The 16,986-nt window shown below is 59.9% G+C and overlaps 3 protein-coding genes across 3 annotated transcripts, besides 1 other annotated feature; all 3 read left to right on the top strand.

Moving 5' to 3' along the window:
• Nucleotides 1–286: 286 nt before the first annotated feature.
• On the top strand, nt 287–2,569 carry LPMP_282070 (elongation factor G2-like protein; the record flags this gene model as incomplete). Its single annotated transcript, XM_010702245.1, has 1 exon — nt 287–2,569. The coding sequence occupies one exon, from the start codon at nt 287–289 to the stop codon at nt 2,567–2,569; it is 2,283 nt and encodes a 760-aa protein (XP_010700547.1).
• A 3,337-nt stretch (nt 2,570–5,906) lies between these two features.
• On the top strand, nt 5,907–7,967 carry LPMP_282060 (X-pro, dipeptidyl-peptidase,serine peptidase, Clan SC, family S15, putative; the record flags this gene model as incomplete). Its single annotated transcript, XM_010702244.1, has 1 exon — nt 5,907–7,967. One exon carries the CDS (start codon nt 5,907–5,909, stop codon nt 7,965–7,967), a length of 2,061 nt encoding a protein of 686 aa, XP_010700546.1.
• A 5,477-nt stretch (nt 7,968–13,444) lies between these two features.
• On the top strand, nt 13,445–15,466 carry LPMP_282050 (cation transporter, putative; the record flags this gene model as incomplete). Its single annotated transcript, XM_010702243.1, has 1 exon — nt 13,445–15,466. The coding sequence occupies one exon, from the start codon at nt 13,445–13,447 to the stop codon at nt 15,464–15,466; it is 2,022 nt and encodes a 673-aa protein (XP_010700545.1).
• Nucleotides 15,467–15,831: 365 nt separating this feature from the next.
• Nucleotides 15,832–16,935: a repeat region.
• The last annotated feature ends 51 nt before the right edge of the window (nt 16,936–16,986 follow it).

The raw sequence follows: 16,986 nt of genomic DNA, 5'->3' as shown, positions 1-16,986 counted from the left end.
CTTGGCCACCGCGCCGCGTATGCTGCCGCGCCTGCCTCTGCCTCACGCGCCGCGGGCGCGACGCCGGCTGGTCAGTGGCACCGGGCAGCTGGCGAGCCGTCGCGTCTGTGGGCTGTTCCGCACAAGCCTTCCCCTTCTTGCCTGCTCCGCCATTTCTCGTGGCTCAGGTCGCAGCGCCAGCGCCAGCGGCGGAGTAGAGCGGGAGACAGATGCCGCTGTGCGACAGGTGCGCAACATCGGCATTGTAGCGCACATCGACGCCGGCAAGACGACCACGACGGAGCGGATGCTCTTCTACGCCGGCGTCACGAAGCGCGTCGGCGACGTAGACAGCGGCACGACGACGACGGACTTCATGGAGGAGGAGGCGAACCGCGGCATCACGATTCAGTCCGCGGCGGTCTCCCTTCGGTGGCGGGATCACAGCATCAACCTGATCGATACCCCAGGCCACGTGGACTTCGCCGTTGAGGTGGAGCGGGCGATGCGTGTTGTGGACGGTGTCGTGGCGCTTTTCGACGCGTCTGCCGGTGTGCAGGCGCAGAGCTACACGGTGCTGCAGCAGAGCCGCAGGTTCCGCACGCCGGTGCTCGCCTTTCTGAACAAGATGGACAAGTACAACGCCGACTTTGCCATGTCGGTAGCCTCGATTCGCACCAAGCTTCAGGTAGAGCCGCTGCTGCTGCAGATGCCGCTCCATGCCGAGGACGGCGGCTTTGCTGGCGTGGTCGACATCGTGGAGCAGGCGACGTGCTGCTTTGGCGGTGATCACGGCCTCGAGGTGCGGCGAACGGACCTCAGCGCCGCCAGTGCCTCGCCGTGCTCGACAGGCGGCAGCGCTACGGATCACGAGCTGGCGCACGTGACTCGCGCCATGCGCAAGGCGCGCCACGACCTCGTCACCCAGCTCACCGCTGTCGACGATGCGCTCTCGGAGGCGTTCATAGCGGAGCTGGACGCCACGGACGGCGATGAGGCTGAGGCGGAGCGGCGTCTCTCCACGGGGGCGCTGCGCGCCGCGGTGCGTCGGGCCGTGGTGCACCCGCCACGCGATAGACCGCCGCTCATCCCGGTTCTGTGCGGCGCCTCTCGTCGCGACCAGGGCGTGCAGCCGCTGCTCGACGCTGTGGCGTACTACCTGCCCTCGCCGTGCGACCGGCAGCTGACCGGGTTCACGAAAGATGGCGTGCCGGTGCCCCTTCCGCCTGCCTCGGGCTCGCCGACGGTGCCGACGGTGGCGCTCGCCTTCAAGGTAATGCACATGATGCACCCAGGCAAGGGGCAGCGCCTCCCGCTCGTGTTCCTGCGCGTGTACAGCGGCAAGATCAGCCCTCGCATGCGCCTGGAGAACAACAGTCGGCAAAAGTCTGAGGTTGTGGAGAGGCTCTATGTGATGCACGCCAACCAGCCGGTGGAGGTGCCGCACTTAGAGGCTGGCCAAATCGGCGCGGCCTTCCTGGCCCACGCGTGCACCGGCGACACCCTCTTCAGCCAGCCGACGCAGCACCTTCTGCAGGCTAAGCAGCATGTGCGGCGCGGCGACGTTAAGGAGGAGGTGCACACGCTGGAGGGCATTAACGCCCCGCCAGCCGTCATCTCCTTCTCCATCGAGGCTGCCACACCCAGCCAGGTCGAAGTGCTGAAGAGCGCCCTGTCCGAGCTCTCCAGGGAGGACCCCAGCCTGCGTGTCGCTGAGAGCGAGCAGGGGACGATGGTGGTGAGCGGGATGGGGGAGCTGCACCTGGAAATTGTCATGTCGCGGCTCGCGAACGAGTACCAGGTGAGGTGCCGGCTGCTGCGCGCCATCATCGAGTATCGGGAGACGATTCGAGTGACCCAGTCGATGGAGAAGTACACGTGCTTACTGAACGACCTACCCTACGCCGAGTGCTCGCTCGAGCTGCGGCCGCTGCTGGCGAACGGAGAGCGGTGCGACGCCAAGGACAAGTGCCGCTTCCGCATCGACAGCGCCTTTGAAGAGGAGTTTCTGAGCGGCGGGGGGGTGCAGTCGCGGGGTGGCGGCCACTCCGGTGGGGCTCGTACGAACGCCGTGCGCAACGCCAAAGAGGAGCTGCGCATCATTGCGGCGTCCTTTCAGTCCGCTGCTGACGCGTGCCTGCGGCTGGGCCCTCTGGCGGGGCTGCCGATGCACGGCGTGGAGGTGGTGCTGCGGTACTTCCGCAAGACGGCCGGCTCACAGCTGCAGGAGAAGCCGCTGACCCACGCCGCCCGCTCGGCGCTGCTGAGTGTGCTCAGGGCAACCCGCAAGGGCGACCTGGCGCTGCTGGAGCCCATGATGAGGGTGGAGGTGCACCTTTCCGATATCGCCTACATCGGTAACGTTGTCAGCTCCCTCAACGAGCATCATGCGCTGACCGTTGACATGCAGGAGGACGGGCGGTCCGTGGCGGCTGTCGTGGCGTTGCGCAACACCCTCCGCTTCGCAATGGAGCTGCGGAAGGCAGTGAAGGGGCACGCAAACATGTTTGTGAAGCTGCACGACTACCGAGTTGTGGAGGAGAAGGCTGTGCTGGCGCGCATCTTGAAGAACCTCGGCATCGTGGGCTAGCTCTCTCTCTTTCTCTCTCACCCTCGGCCTGTGGGGGAAGCGGTGCCGGGCGGCGCCATTGTCTTGCTAGCTGACTGACGAGCGTCGCGGCTTTCTTGTGTCTGCGCTTTGGCCCTGCCTCTTTTTCATCTCCACTGTCTCGCCGCCATTGCCCGATTCGATACCGCAGCGTCCGAGGGGTGCGGTGCTGGCGGCTGTTTGGCGAGCGGGGGGTGGCGTGGGGGAGCGAGAGAGGAGGGCGTGAGGCGCACGCACAGAGGCTAAGGACCGAAAAAGGCGGCTGGCGTGAGGGAAGCATCAGCCTCAGCGAGGAGGACATGTGGAGATGCGGCGGCGCAAGGGGCCCGCGCGCGTGCGTCCTCTTGCTCGCTACTACGCCTGCCCTGCCTTCCACTCGCGTTGTCTGTCGTCGGTTCTCAATTCGAGTCCCCCGGCTCCGCCCCCCTTCGTCTCTCGGCGTTCTGAGAGCGCCTTGTCTTCTCCCCTCCGCTTTCTTGTTCATCGTGCATGGGCTAGCACGCAGCGCGCGTGCTCTTGCGACGAGCGCACGCACGTCGTCTCTGCTACCCTCTCTTTGTCTTCTGTGCGGTAGAGCTGTGCGTAGGGGCGGTGGCGGCGCATCGCGTTTCTCTCCCCCTTTCCCGCAGCGAGTGAGTGGGCTCAGCTGAGCCCCCGCTGGAGGAGAGGAGGACAGGCGGCCGCACGACTGCATCTCCAGCAATGGCCAATGCACACCACATTGTGTGCGCCACGCTGGCGATCCCCCCACAAGCCGGGGCTGTCCCGGTGGGGCTTTAGTGCGAAGATCCCCGCATCCCACCTGGGCATGGACTGGCCATCCTACGTGGAGTCACTTCCGCTCTGTCGTTCGCCGAGTTTGATGAGGACTACGCGCCCCTCGATCGGTGCGGCACCACCGGAGGCTCGTGGGGGGCCCCATGGGAGGGGCGCCTCAAAGTCTTCTCTGCCTGGCGGAGGGACGGGCGAGCGAAGAGAGCTGCCCACTGCATTGGGACGAGTTGTAGGGGCTTAGGACGCTCCAGTCCTACGTTGCCTTCCACGAGCCCGGATGCGGGCTGGAGCACACCGAGGGCGACCTGTGGCGGCTCTGCCAGCGTCTCCTCGGCGACTAACAACCGACTGTGCGACGAGGTCGTGTCGGCTCCGGAATTCCGCACCGCCTTGTGTGAGGTGCGAGCTGAGACTGCCGCACTGCGTGCGCACGCCCCACAGCAGTGCCCGCCTGCCGACTCGCCGCAGCAATGGCCGCCGCCCTACGGGGGATGCCGCACCCGCATTCGTCGTGTACACGACACGAGGTGCGCAGGAGGCGAGCGCGGCACCGAGCCCTCTCCTCGGATCGGCTTTCACCGTAGTGGAAGAGAAGAAGGGACGTCTCAGACGGCGGCTCCCCCTCTGGCCGCGACAAGCCAGCCGCTGGCTGGAAAAGAGCATTGTTACGCAGCCGCGGGAGCTCGTGCTCGACGAGTGTGGAGGGGTGACGGAGCTGACAACGTCCTTGTTGCAGGTGCTTCTTCCCCTGCACCTGCGGGCGCTCTTTAGCTTGCGAGCCAGAGGCGGCTCCGTGCATCAGCGACGAACGTGCACCCAACGGACTTGACCGCTAGACCAGCGGTGATGCAGATGGTGGCAGCAGCACTGGCCTGCCATCCTCTGTGTGTGCGAGGCGACTCACCTCTAGCGATCACGTGAGCGTGTGGATCGACGGCGCCCAACTGACGGGTGGTCGACACGGGCGGTGGGGACCGCCCTGCAGGCGACTCGACGCGCCGCGAGAACGGCCGGCAGCACCTTGAGCAGCAACGGGACCAGCGTCTCCCCTAGGCACGGGCTTGCTGGCGTGGTGTTGGACGGCAGCTTTGGAGCAGGCTGTGTCGGAGAACTGACGTGCCCCCAACAGAGAGCTGATGCGATCAAGCAACTGCCACGGGAAGGACGGGCGGGTCGTGTGACGCCTTTGGCCTGCTGCCCGAGTCCTGGACGTGCCTGCTTGCACATTTTGTGGGTTTCTTACGATGACGCGCCGCCTGGTTTTCAAGCGGCCACGCGGCCTCCTCTCTGCGTCGTGGGCGGATTTGCCGCCGAGCGCGCATCTTCCGGCGCCTGCCGCTGAGTGCGACCTTCATGCATGGGCAACGCCGCGAGGATGGGGAGCGGTATGCGTTCCTCGACATACGAGGCGGACGGTCGTTGCCGGTAGCGGCTGGGGGCGTCAGACGCGGGTAGCATGAACGCGGCCAAGCCCTGCGCGGTTCACTGTGGTCTTTCGTCGTTCACGGCGCTGATGAGGGGGCAGCAGTACACCCATACCTCGACAGCACGGCAGGCCTCTCCGCCTTTCGTAAAGGCTAGGCACGCGGTCATGGGATTGATGCTGAGGCTCATGCGTCAATGCTCGACCCTCTATGCGCGACTGCGCATGCCAGAGCGAACGGGGTCCCGGCTAGCGACCCGGGGGCAGGTGGGACGCGATGGGTAAGGAGGGGTGGACGCTGCGCTGTTGTAGAGGTCCTCGAAAAGATACACCGCAATTCTGTGAGAGCGGAGCGCGGAGATCAGTTTCCCCCACCCGGCCACGACCCACACGATTGGTGACATGGGCCATATGCCAGGCTCGAAGAGCGGGATGGAACCCCGCAACCCAGCCAGTTGCCTTCTTCTTCTTACCCCCTCGTCTTCTCTTTGATCTCACGCTAGAGAGGACAGGAAACGTTTTCACCAGCTGGCCTGCACTTGGTGACAGGCGGGCGTACACACCCACACCCACACCCATACACGTATGTGTAGAAGGGGATGTGGGGGGGGGGGGTAAGAGCGCGATGGCGAGGGGAATCGAGTCCGCTGTTTTGCAAAGAAAAGGATCCAATATGAAACGTGAAAGTGTGAGAGTAGAGGCCATTAGCGCACGCATCAGGTCTGGCGCGAGACCTACGCCCTGTGCTTGTTGCGCGCATTTTTTTCCCATGCCTCAACGGCGCTCTTAAGCCCCTCCTTTCATTTTCCGCAGTTCATCCACTCGTGTTGTGTTCCCTTTCGTTCTTCTCCCTTCTTTTTCTTTGGTTTTCCTGCGTGAGTGTGGGCACGGAGGCGTACGGCTCTGGTGCCTTCGTTTGCTCACATTTATTCAATCTGTTGCGCGTACTTCTTGTCGCTGCCCGGTCTTGCTTTTTTGCGCGTGTTGTGACACGAGGTACGAGCAAGTCGGTCATGGTTCGAGTGGCTCTTCAGTTTTTCATATTCACTTGTTGCGCTGCTCTTTCTTTCGTGGTACGTTCTTCCCCACACACACTCTCATGATCGGCTGCTTGACGTTATCATGCGCCGCGTCTGCCTGGATCCTCCACACCCGACGCGGTTCGTGGAGCACATCTACATTGAACTCAAGGATAAAATCTGTCTTGCAGCCCGGCTGTTCATGCCGAAGGACGCGTCCTCGGAGAAGCGCTATCCGGCCATTCTGGAGTACATCCCGTACAGGAAACGCAATGGCACCCGCACCCGTGATGAGCCGATGCACGGCTTCTTCGCCGGCCAAGGGTACGTCTCAGTGCGTGTTGACATGCGCGGCGCTGGCGAGTCCGATGGCCTACTACTTGACGAATACCTCAAGCAGGAACAGGACGACGCTCTCGAAGTGATTGACTGGATCAGCAAGCAACCATGGAGCACCGGTGACGTTGGGATGATGGGTAAGTCCTGGGGTGGCTTCAACTCACTGCAGGTGGCCGCTCGCCGTCCTCCCGCGCTGCGTGCCATCGTCGTGCTCGGCTTCACACACAATCGCTTTACCGACGATATCCACTGGAAGGGCGGGTGTCTGCTGAACGACAACTTTTGGTGGGGCTGCCTCATGCAGGGTTTCCTGTCCTGTCCTCCCGACAGCGATATTGTCGGCGACCGCTGGAAGGAGATGTGGCTGGAGCGGCTGGACAAGATGCCGCTGAACGCCGCCGACTGGGCTGAGCACCACCGATACGACGCTTACTGGCAGCAGGGGTCGATTCAGGAGGACTACAGCTCTATCCAGGTACCGGTGCTGCTCGTCGATGGCTGGGCAGACTCGTACACGAACGCCCTCTTCCACTTTTTGGAGGAGCTGAAGGTGCCCTGCAAGGCTATTTGTGGTCCGTGGGCGCACGTGTACCCGCAGGACGGCACGCCGCTACCTCAGATGAACTTCCTGCGCGCAGCTACGGACTGGTGGGATTACTGGATGAAGGGCATAACGGACAACAACGTGCCGAGCTGGCCGGCGCTCCAGGCCTACATCGAAGATTCGCTGCCGCCGTGCACGAGCAAGCCGGTGGCGCCTGGCAAGTGGGTGGCGATGGACAAGTGGGTGAATGCTGAGGCGCCAACGGTTGCATACGGCCTCGGAGCCCAACGGTTCTTGACAGAGATAAGCAAGGACAGCGCCAACATGGCCACCGGCACGGTAATGGTGCGCACCCCACTGAATCATGGGCTCATGTCGGGTGAGTGGATGGGCGCGGGTGTGTTGGGTGAGACGGCCGGTGACCAGCGCATCGACAACGGCTTGACCGTCACCTACACCTCAGCCCCGCTCACGGCTTCGATGGACATCCTCGGCCAACCAACTTTCTCTGTGAGACTGACCTGCGATCAGCCGAAGGGCTTGCTGTTCGCCCAGCTGTGTGATATTGCGCCAGACGGGGCGGCCACCCACATCACGTATGGCATGAAGAACCTGGTGCACTGCGGCCCCGAGGGTGACAGAGCCATTGCCTTGGTGCAGCCCGGGCAGGCGGTGCAGGTGACAGTGAAAATGGACTTCTGCGGCTACTGCGTCCCGGCCGGTCACAGTGTCTCGCTCTCGCTCGCGAACAACTACTGGCCCATGGTTTGGTGCTCTCCGGCGAACACGACGCTGCTGCTGGACGCCGCGACGGCCGTCTTCCTTGTGCCGGTGCTCCACCCAAGCGCCGCCATTGTCCCTGGTCCTGATCCGATTCCAGAGGTGGCGGCCTCGACACCCATGACGGTGATATCGCCCGGCTACGTGGACCGCTTCGTCTCATATGACATCGTGCGAGACACCTGGACATGCGTGACGAGCGGCGTCGGCGGCGTGTTCGGCGAGGGCATCTTCCGTTTCGATGACATCGACACAACCCTGGAGCACAACCTGCGCCGCGAGCTGACACTCAGCAACCGCGACCCGCTCTCGGCGCACTACACTGTTACTCAGAAGGTCAAGGTCAACCGGCCGCGTTGTGTCACGGATGTGAATATTACGAGCACGCAGCACTGCGATGCTGAATACCTCTACATTCGGTCCACTATCAAGGCTACGTACAACGATGAGGAAGTCTTTGAAAAGAACCTCTTCCGCCGTGTGCGTCGGGAAGCCATCTGAACTGTGCCCACCCCCTAGCCGAGCGCCAAGCATACACACACACACGCACAGACAGGGGGAGTTCCTCTATCTCCTCCTTTCGCATTCCTTCCTTACCATAGCATGCGCGCATCGTTACTCTCAACGCGCTCATGTGTTGGGAGAGGGTCCGCATATGTATCCAGCGTGTGTGTGTGTGTGTACATGTCTGTGTATGCCGATGTACATGCGCCGAGGTGGTACACTTCACACGTTCAGCGCGCCTTTCTTTTCTTTCCCTCCCTACTGTACGAGCGTTTGTTTATTTATTTCGTGTTCGTTGTCTCTCCATGTGCTTCACCCATTGCCCCCCTCCCCCCTCCCATATGACTTCATCATTTTGTTTTTGGGCCGCTCTTTTGATTCAAGTCTCTTTTCGCTAACGACCTTGTCCCTGGGCGCCCTCTCCCCCTCTGTGCGTCGTCTGCGTGTGTGTAGCGGCGCAATGCCTGATTCGCCGATCACGTGCTCGCAGACGCTTCCCCCTCATCGCCTTCCCTCTTTGGCACTCCTTTTGGAGTCTCCTGGCCCTCACATGCGCCGCACTTGCAATAAAGCGAAGCGAAGAGGACCTGAGGAGGGCAGGGAGCGGGAGGCCACGGGACCTCTTGCACACACGCTCTCTCTCCCCTCTTCTGTTGTTTTGTCTTTACCTTCTTCCTCGTACTCCCTCCTCCTGTGTGAGTAGCGTCGTGAAGTTGAGGGAATGGCGTGCGTGTCTGTGTTGGCAGTCAAGCAAACCAACACCTACGTCTACAGATGCGTAGAGGTGAACACACGCAGAGAGACGCGCGTAGGGCTGCACCGCGCTCACCTTCGTATAGCCTTCACCGAAACATCAAACAGGAAAAAGCCAACGAAATAGGAGCGACTGTTGCTGTTGTCAGCGCGACCGTCTAGCTTAACTGCGAGTCCACAGCACCTGATGTGAACACACACAGAGGCGCAGTCACAGCTATCTTCGTATGCGGGAGTAGTACTCGTTTGAGAAGTTGCTTAGGCAGGGCACAGTACACCATTTTCTTCCTCCTCCTCCTCTTGCTTGCTTCATGGATGTTCATGCATGCGTGTTTACCGCGACTCTGCCCCTGCGCATGTAGGCGCATACTTGTGCTCTGGGCTGTCTCTGCCGATCCTTGCCGTTCTCCTTTTTCCTTTCCCCCAGTTCGTCTTTGACGACGCTCGTGCGTGCGACGAGGCTCTTATTCACGTAAACACACAGACTGACAGGGACGTCATACCACAAGCGCCCATTCCCACTCGAAGCTCATCGACACGCGGGGTGGGTGGGGGTGGGAAGAAGGCGGGTGCTCTTCGAAGGATTGTTACGTGTGGTAGGATTTCTCCTTCTTGCTCTCTTTCTTTCGTTTTTTTTTCTCTCAGTTTCTTGTGCTGTTGCGAGCAGCCTTTGCCAGGCCTCTCTCCACCTCCGCCTGCTCTACCTGCTCTCACGATCTCTAGCGCTGTCTTTTGTCTTCTCTTCCGCCACCATCAGTGCTTAGTTGTGTCCTCATGTTGCAAATACTATGGCATATACACTTTACGCAGTGCGTCCGTAGCTGAGTGATGGACGCGCCGCACACTAGCATGATGGCAACAGCGGACCTCTCGGTGTGTCTGTATGACGGTCACGGCTATCGCGAAGCCCTTGACATGCTCAAGAATATGCCCACCCCGTACAGTAGCCACCTTCTCGCGTTTTGGTGGAAGCGTTGAGATCTGGACATTTGTGGTCGCCGACACTTCTTGACATATCATGTGACTCACCCGCACGTGGAGGCGTCGACGGCGCGGCAGTGCCGAAGCGCCATCGTACATGGAGAGCCCTGATCATCAGCACTAGGTGCAGCAGGATGGCGTGGTGATTGGTGCTGTTTACCTTGGCAACAGCGGTAACACGAACAGTGTGGCGGACTTGAAAACGCCGGAGGCGGTGGAGGAGGGCAGGCACGCCTTACCGCTGCAACTCATGCATGTCCTGATTTGCGCACCTCACTTCTGTGCGGTGGTGGGGGTCGACGCAACCGATCAAAAGGGAGGCGCAGGAGTGCTGGCGGTGATGTCGCTACACACAGGCAGTAGCCATCGCGGTTACATCTGACCAGGCGCTCCGTACACTCTCGGAAGTCAAAGCAGTGGGCCATGCGGAGCTCCGTGAGGGGTGCCGCCTCTTTCTCAAGCTACAGGCGTCGCTCTCGTGGCATCGCAAATCATAGGTCGCTGCCCCCCTCTCCTCCTTGCAGTGGGCTGGGGGCTCACGATCCAGTACAGGAAAAATATGGATGTGGGCTACTGGAGACCGAACATACTGGCGCGCGCGTCCTTTGCACGCTGCCCGTGTGACTGAGAGGGAGGGAAGGGAGGAGGCAGATGGAGGGGGTTGGATCTCTGACATTGATTATGCACGGCTGTACCTCGAGAAGGGACGTCACTCTCCACGCGGGCGACAGTGGCGCCACGGCGATCGTGTGGAGCCGAAGCCCCTCTCCCCCTGACGAAGCGCAGAAGCGAAGCCCTGGACGGTATCTTTCTTTGCACTCACCTCGCGCACGTCGAGGAGGTCTGCGGCATCTCTGTGAAGCTTGGGGTGACTTGCACGGCCTTGTATCCTTGCCGGGGCGTGTGTCGTTCCACTCCTTCGCACCACACGTAGCTACGACGGTTGCGTGTCCGCAGTCGGCCGCGGCGCACTAGCCAGTGGCGCGGAAAGGCATCACTTGGAGACGTAGCCCACGATCTATCCTGTGCTCTGGAAGACTCATCGTCTTCTCGACTGTATGTACATGCTACTCCAACGTTTCCTTTACCGCTACATCTTCCGCTGTCACTTGCCAACACTGATCGATGCCAGTCATCCTGTATGCCTTTCCCTTTGACAGTGGCTGAGCTGGTGAAAGGAGCAGCGCGCGTGAGCTTAGCTGTGAGTCTGTCAGCACACTTCGTGAAGCATTGCGCTGATGTATGCGAGGCAGAGCAGGAGGAAGGAGGGAGGGCGCTCTCTCTCTTGATATGCCGAGATGTCTCGTTTGGTGTGGAGAGCGGCGTGCATGCCTGAGCCCCCTCCCCTTTTGTTTTTTTTCCATACGACTTCTCTCAAAAATGCAGTTGTTTCACCAGTAAAGTACGCCCCCCCCTCCACCCCTTTCACCACCACCACCTCCTCCTCTCCACGAGGCACGAACCTTGAAAAAGAAGCGAAAAAGGGCTGAGAATGATCGTCACATCTGACTTCGTTGCCCCTCGCTGTGTCGGTCTGCATGCCCATTCCTCGACACAGTTTTGATTTGGTGGTCGCTCTCCCTTTCTTTCTCAGTGTGTGCCGTGGTTGTGAGGAGGTCTGACGTGAAGGTGTGGTGGTGGTGGGGAGCAGCGCGAAGAGTTGAAAGCGCCACGCTGACGATGGACTATCCACACGCCCGGATGACTCGCATTCTCTACCCCGCTTATCTTTCAGAAAAGTATTTCTGCTTACTCGTGTTGACCTTCGAGCGGTGCGGTGCGATTCAGCTGCATTCTTCATGGTCATTGCGCTTGACAACTCGTTGAAGCGCGCGGTGTATGTTTTGTAATCTTCGTCAGCGCACCGTACGTTTCCTCAGCCCATTCCCCTACTGCACACATTTCCATTTCCTTTTTCCGTTGGCTACATCGTTCCCCTTTCTCGTTGCCTCTCTCTCTCTTTCCTATTTTACTGTTGCCTTTTTGCCGCACGGCCACCTCACGATGCACTGGACAATGCGAGAAACCTCTTCGAAAACAACGACGACGACACACAATCAACACCCACACATACACCCACACTGGTTTATGTAATAAACCCCTGATGACAGATTTGGTCCATCCGTGCAGTCATTTCGTGCCCTTTACTCTCGCTCTGAATTTTTCCCCTCTTTTTTTCTCGTTCTCTATAGTGTGAAGGATCAACCGTTAACGCAAGTCCCTGTGCGTCTGTCTCTGCCTCGCTCTCTACATTCACCCCCTCCCCCCCCTCCCCTTCCACTCGCAGCTCGCACATGCACTCCGTGTAGAAACGTTGACGGTGCTCTCGTTTGGTTTTCCCTCATTTCTTTTGCTTTCTCCCTACGTGCGAGGGCGTCTGTAAGACAAGCGAGAGGAACAGAGCAGAGGTACATAAGGTGGAGCGAGGTTTGTAGGGAAGCGGCACATTCAACATCAATCTGTGCATCTGTGTCTCACGATTCCCGCCCCCTCCTTCTCCTGCCTTAAATAATTCTGTCTTTACGCCTTTTCACTTATTCCTCTTCACCAACACGACCATTGGCACAGCGCCCTCCTCCCTACCCCACCGCTTCTTTCCACTGGCGTATCCCGTCTAGCATTCCCTTACCATGCTGTAGCATTCTTTCCACCCTCTTTTTCTTCCACCCTGCCTCCCTCCATTCCTCATTTCTTGTGTGTGTGCCTGTCCGTTCACTCTCCCTCTCCTGGTGGCACAGAAGCGATAAGTAAAGGCAGTGCGAGAAGGAGCGAAAGGAGACGCACAGAGGACGTGTACATGGCAAAGCATCGACCCACCTTTACAGTGTTCGGCGATCGTTAGGGACCATCACGTACAGCAAAGACACCCCCCCCCCCCCAAACACCCACACACACATAACGAAAACTAACCTCGGCGCCACTCTCCTCGCCATTAACACCGCTGCGCTGCGCTGTAAGTTCACACCGAGCGATACATCTTCCACGCCGCCCCGCGAGTGATTTGTTGCTCACTCGTCGCTCACCCCCCACCCTCACTTTCCGCCGCCTCTTCCCCACTTCGCCGCTACGTTTTCTCAGTTGCACTAACACGGCTGCACTCAGAGTAAAAAAAAAAAAGGAGAGAGGCGAGGTCGGTGGCTCTTTTATTCATCGTTTTCTGCCTGTCTGAATTTCCTTTTCTCTGCGGTCACGTGAGCGCGGTGCCGTGTCAAGCGCCCCCCCCCCCCCAGTCGCTCTTCTCTTCAATCTGTCTTTTTCACAAGAGGCGGTCTACCTTGGCTCAGTTGCTGAGGCTAGTTTTCTCCGTCGGTTGAATAGTACTCAGCCACCGGGTAGAGGCAGAGACGCACATGTGTACCTGCGTATACACGTAGCATCTTCACCGCTCTAAAGGACCTGAGGTAGACAGAAGGAACGAGTTTGTAAGGCGCGCGCCCCCCCCCCCCCCACACGCTCCTCACCACGTTGCAAGTCGCTTTGTTTTTTCAACAGTGGCCCCTCACCCGTTTTTCTCCTCTTTTCCTGAGAGTGAAAGTGTGCGTTTCCCCACTCCCTCTTTTTTTATTTTTGTTCAGTGTTCCTGCCGTAGAGGCGACGCACGCACTGTGCAAGTGCTCTGCTTGTCACCACACATCGATTGAGTAGACCCTCTTAAGCAGCTTTGCTGTGTGTTTGAAAAGTGCATAAGCACTACGATAAACCGGATACCTCTCACGCCAGCACACACGCACATCTCTGTCATGTCCGCTTCGCACCAACGCAGCGGCGGCACCTCCGTGTCAGAGGTTGAAATGACGCAGAGGAACTCCGCAACGATGAAAAGCCAGTCCTCTCCGCTACTCCGCGGTGGCGATTCGACCGCCACTACCACGATGTCGGCTGTGGGGGGCGGCAGTGCTGGCAAGAATACTGATGGCATCCGCATCCGCGTGCGGTACCTCGTTGAAGGCGTGACTGACGCGGCCTGGCGCCTTGTACCGAACGTCGCGACGCTGAAGCAGATGGTGTGTGAACAGGATCAGTACTTTGCCTTGCCACCCTCGCCAACGGGTGACGGCGATCATTTTGCAAAGCTCCCATTGCAGCTCCCTGCGCGCACGCCAGCAACTACGAATGCTTCACCCACGGTTCCCTCTGAGCCCACCGCTGACAAGACACACGGGCCATTCGCCTTTCCAGCGATCCGGCTGTCTCCTACCTCTACTCCCAACAGCGACGCTTGCCCGGCGTGGGTCAGCATTAAGGCTGCCACAGAGGAAGAGTTGGCGGAGGTTCTGGAGAGCCTGCCCGTGCATGTGCTCACACGACGCCGCATCATCTCAGTGCTCTGCGCCGATGAGGATGCTGAGGGGCTCATGGAGCTTGGGAACAGCGAGTCCAGCAGCGACGAGGAGGATACAGAGTCTTCTTCGGACGGAGGGCGTGAAAAGGACGGCCGTGCCAGACGCTACACAACGGTGCGTGACAACTTCTTCGAGTACTTCCCCGCACACGGCTACGCCGTGCTGTGTCTGCAGGCAGTGGGGCTGCAGAGGATGGAGAGTACGAGATGCGGCGCCATCCAGCATGATGGGATGAACCGACGTGGCGCGCAGCTGCCGTGCACACCAGTGGTGGCATTGGCCTTTGAGTCGGCGCTCTTCACCTTCAGTGCGGGCCACTTTGGCGGAGAAGGAGACGTGGAGCTCATCGTGGCCAACCACGCATGGGTCAGCGAATCTACAAGAGGCACCGGTGGAACTGGCGTGTGGGGACTTCACTCGGCAGCGTCGCATCTGTCAACTGTCGGTGGCCTCAAGGGGGCCGAGTCAGGCAAAACCGAAACAGGCGACACCCCTTCCGTCGAGTGGGAGCGCCAGTGCGACACAAGCCTTCCTCTCGACGATGCGGGCAGCTTATTCAAGGATCAGGTCAACGGAGCCACACCTGACGTGCCTCGTGGCTCAGCCGCTGGTCGAGGGGTAGAACGAGCACCGCTCACATACCCCGCCGTTGCTGCTGTAGGTGCTGCGCCACCGCCGTTATCGGCGCGGCAGATGAGAGAGACCCAGCAGGCCATGGCCCCCTTCGGCTCCCCTAGCGACCCGACATCGCCGAACTACCGTGTAAACATAGCCATTTCCGTCGTATGCAGCTCGCTCGTGTCCGCCATTATCGCCTACCTCCAGAAATCTGTCCGTGTGCTACTCATTGAAGCGGATCAACTCGATGAGCTTGTGCTTCAAATTCTGCCTTCGCGTGTTGACCAGGATGACATGCTGGTGCGCATCAAGAGCCTGCGCCACCTCATCGCTCTCTTTCACATCGACTCTTTGCAGAAGGAGCGGGTGTTGAAGGAGCTGCTGTTGCCGGCAATGCGCCGGACACCGCTTTCGAGATCCACGCCGGCAGTGGAGCGCTACCAACGCTTGCTCTCATCCATTCGCAGCACGATCCTCAAACTCCGCAAGAGTCGCGACATCGTCAACAGGGCGAGCATGACCCTCATCAGCGGTGTGTCAGCACGCCTCTTGTCGCACTGCCACTTTATGGACTACCTGAACCACGTGCAGACCCAAATTACTGTCATAGTGATGCCAGTCACCATCATACCAAATTTGTTCGCCATGAACGTACGAGTACCCTTCACTGACGCAGAGACGACGACACCCTTCTTCTGCATCGTGATCATTACGCTGATGCTCTTGCTGGCTGGTGTTTCGCCGATCCTGTACAAGTTCTTGATGTATAAGACGCCAGGTGCGCTTGCCACGATGGAGTAGCGAAGAGATGAAAAGGAAACGAAGGGGTGGGTGTGATTGGTCTTTTCACTGACACTTTGCTGGCGACGAACCACAGAGGAAGTTCTCTGCTGCGCATGTGTGTGTGTGTGTGTGTCTTCGCTCTCTTCGTCGTTTGTCAACCCCCTTCCTCTCTTAGTGTCCTTGCGTTCTTTTCGTGGAGTTCTCCTTTGCTTGCGCCGCCATACCTTCCCCCGTCGTCACCGCAGCTGCTGTCGCCCCTGCTTCCGTTGTCTCACACGCCACAGACCTGACTGACGCCTTACGCATCTTAATTTTATTTTCTTCTCTAACACCGGCCCTGATGATGTCGACTGCCTCACCGTGGTATAAGAGCGTAGTAACCCCTCTGGATGTCGGCGCGCAAGTCTGCCCTGGTGCTGTGCCGGAGAGGTCTGTGGTCATGATCACATTTGTGCCAGTCCCCGAGAGGTCGTGCCGGCGATTCAGCACACACGCGTATCCACCTACTGTCCCCCCCCTCCCTTCAGAGCGACCGGCTGTGGGTTCTTTGTGCGCGGGCACATGTTTGTCCGTGGGCCCCCTCCGCTTGACACAGCCACACCCGTCAAAGGCGTGCAGATTCAGGAGCGGGCGGAATGTCCCTGCCGCTACAGGCTCATGGCAACGATCTCCCTGTCGCGGCACATGCGGGCAACCCACCCGGACACGCACACCCCCCACGACATGGGCGTAAATGGCAGATGCGGACAGCGAGCCCTCCGACAGCAGCGTTGTCCTGAAACTGGTCCCGCGATCCAATGGTGGGCGCACTGTACGCACGCGCCGTCAAGCACCGCTGGCACGATGTATGACATCCCAACGAGGCATGCGGAGGCCAGAAGGGCACGAGTGATCGATGAAACGGGCGTGGAGAAATCCATGCTGGCCAGCCCCACGGTGCAGGAGCGCGAAATGCGCGGCACCTCCCACATCTGGTCGGGCGGGCTGACGGGGCACAGGTGTGAGAAGCATGGCGAGAGCACCCCGAATCATACCATCGGACCCTCCAGACTGCCATGTGGAGAGTCCCCACGCCATGCTATGGAATGCCGCGGCTTGAAGCGGCCTCCGCGAGAAGCACAACACACAGGCAGGGCACCGGGCCTCAGAGGGCCCTGACCTGCAGCTGGCCTACTTCCTCCCTGAGTTCATCCGGCATGGACCTAAACCACCACCTGTTATCCGCACGACCGACGCCACAGCCTCCATCTTCGAGCGGGAATCTGGACGCGGCCCGCTTTGGATCGAGGCATGCAGTCCACCCAGGTCCATCTGGCGGCGATTGTGCAGCTCGTACGTGAAGGGGGACGAGGAGGGACATGGACGCCCTGCAAGACGCATGACCCGGTTCGATGGTCGGCGGTTCGTCCTAGACGACGAGGATATCGCCCCAGTGCACGAGGGAGAGGTGAGCTGTGGCTCCGTGCGTATGCCCTGTCTGGCTTGTTCGGAGCTGAAATCACACGTTGGAGGCAACGCAAACCAACGAACAAAATAGG

This window comes from Leishmania panamensis (assembly GCF_000755165.1).
Source record: "Leishmania panamensis strain MHOM/PA/94/PSC-1 chromosome 28 sequence".
In the NCBI taxonomy this organism is placed as follows: domain Eukaryota; phylum Euglenozoa; class Kinetoplastea; order Trypanosomatida; family Trypanosomatidae; genus Leishmania; species Leishmania panamensis.
The sequence above is the reverse complement of the archived record's forward strand: the minus strand, read 5'-3'. Positions and strand labels throughout refer to the sequence as shown.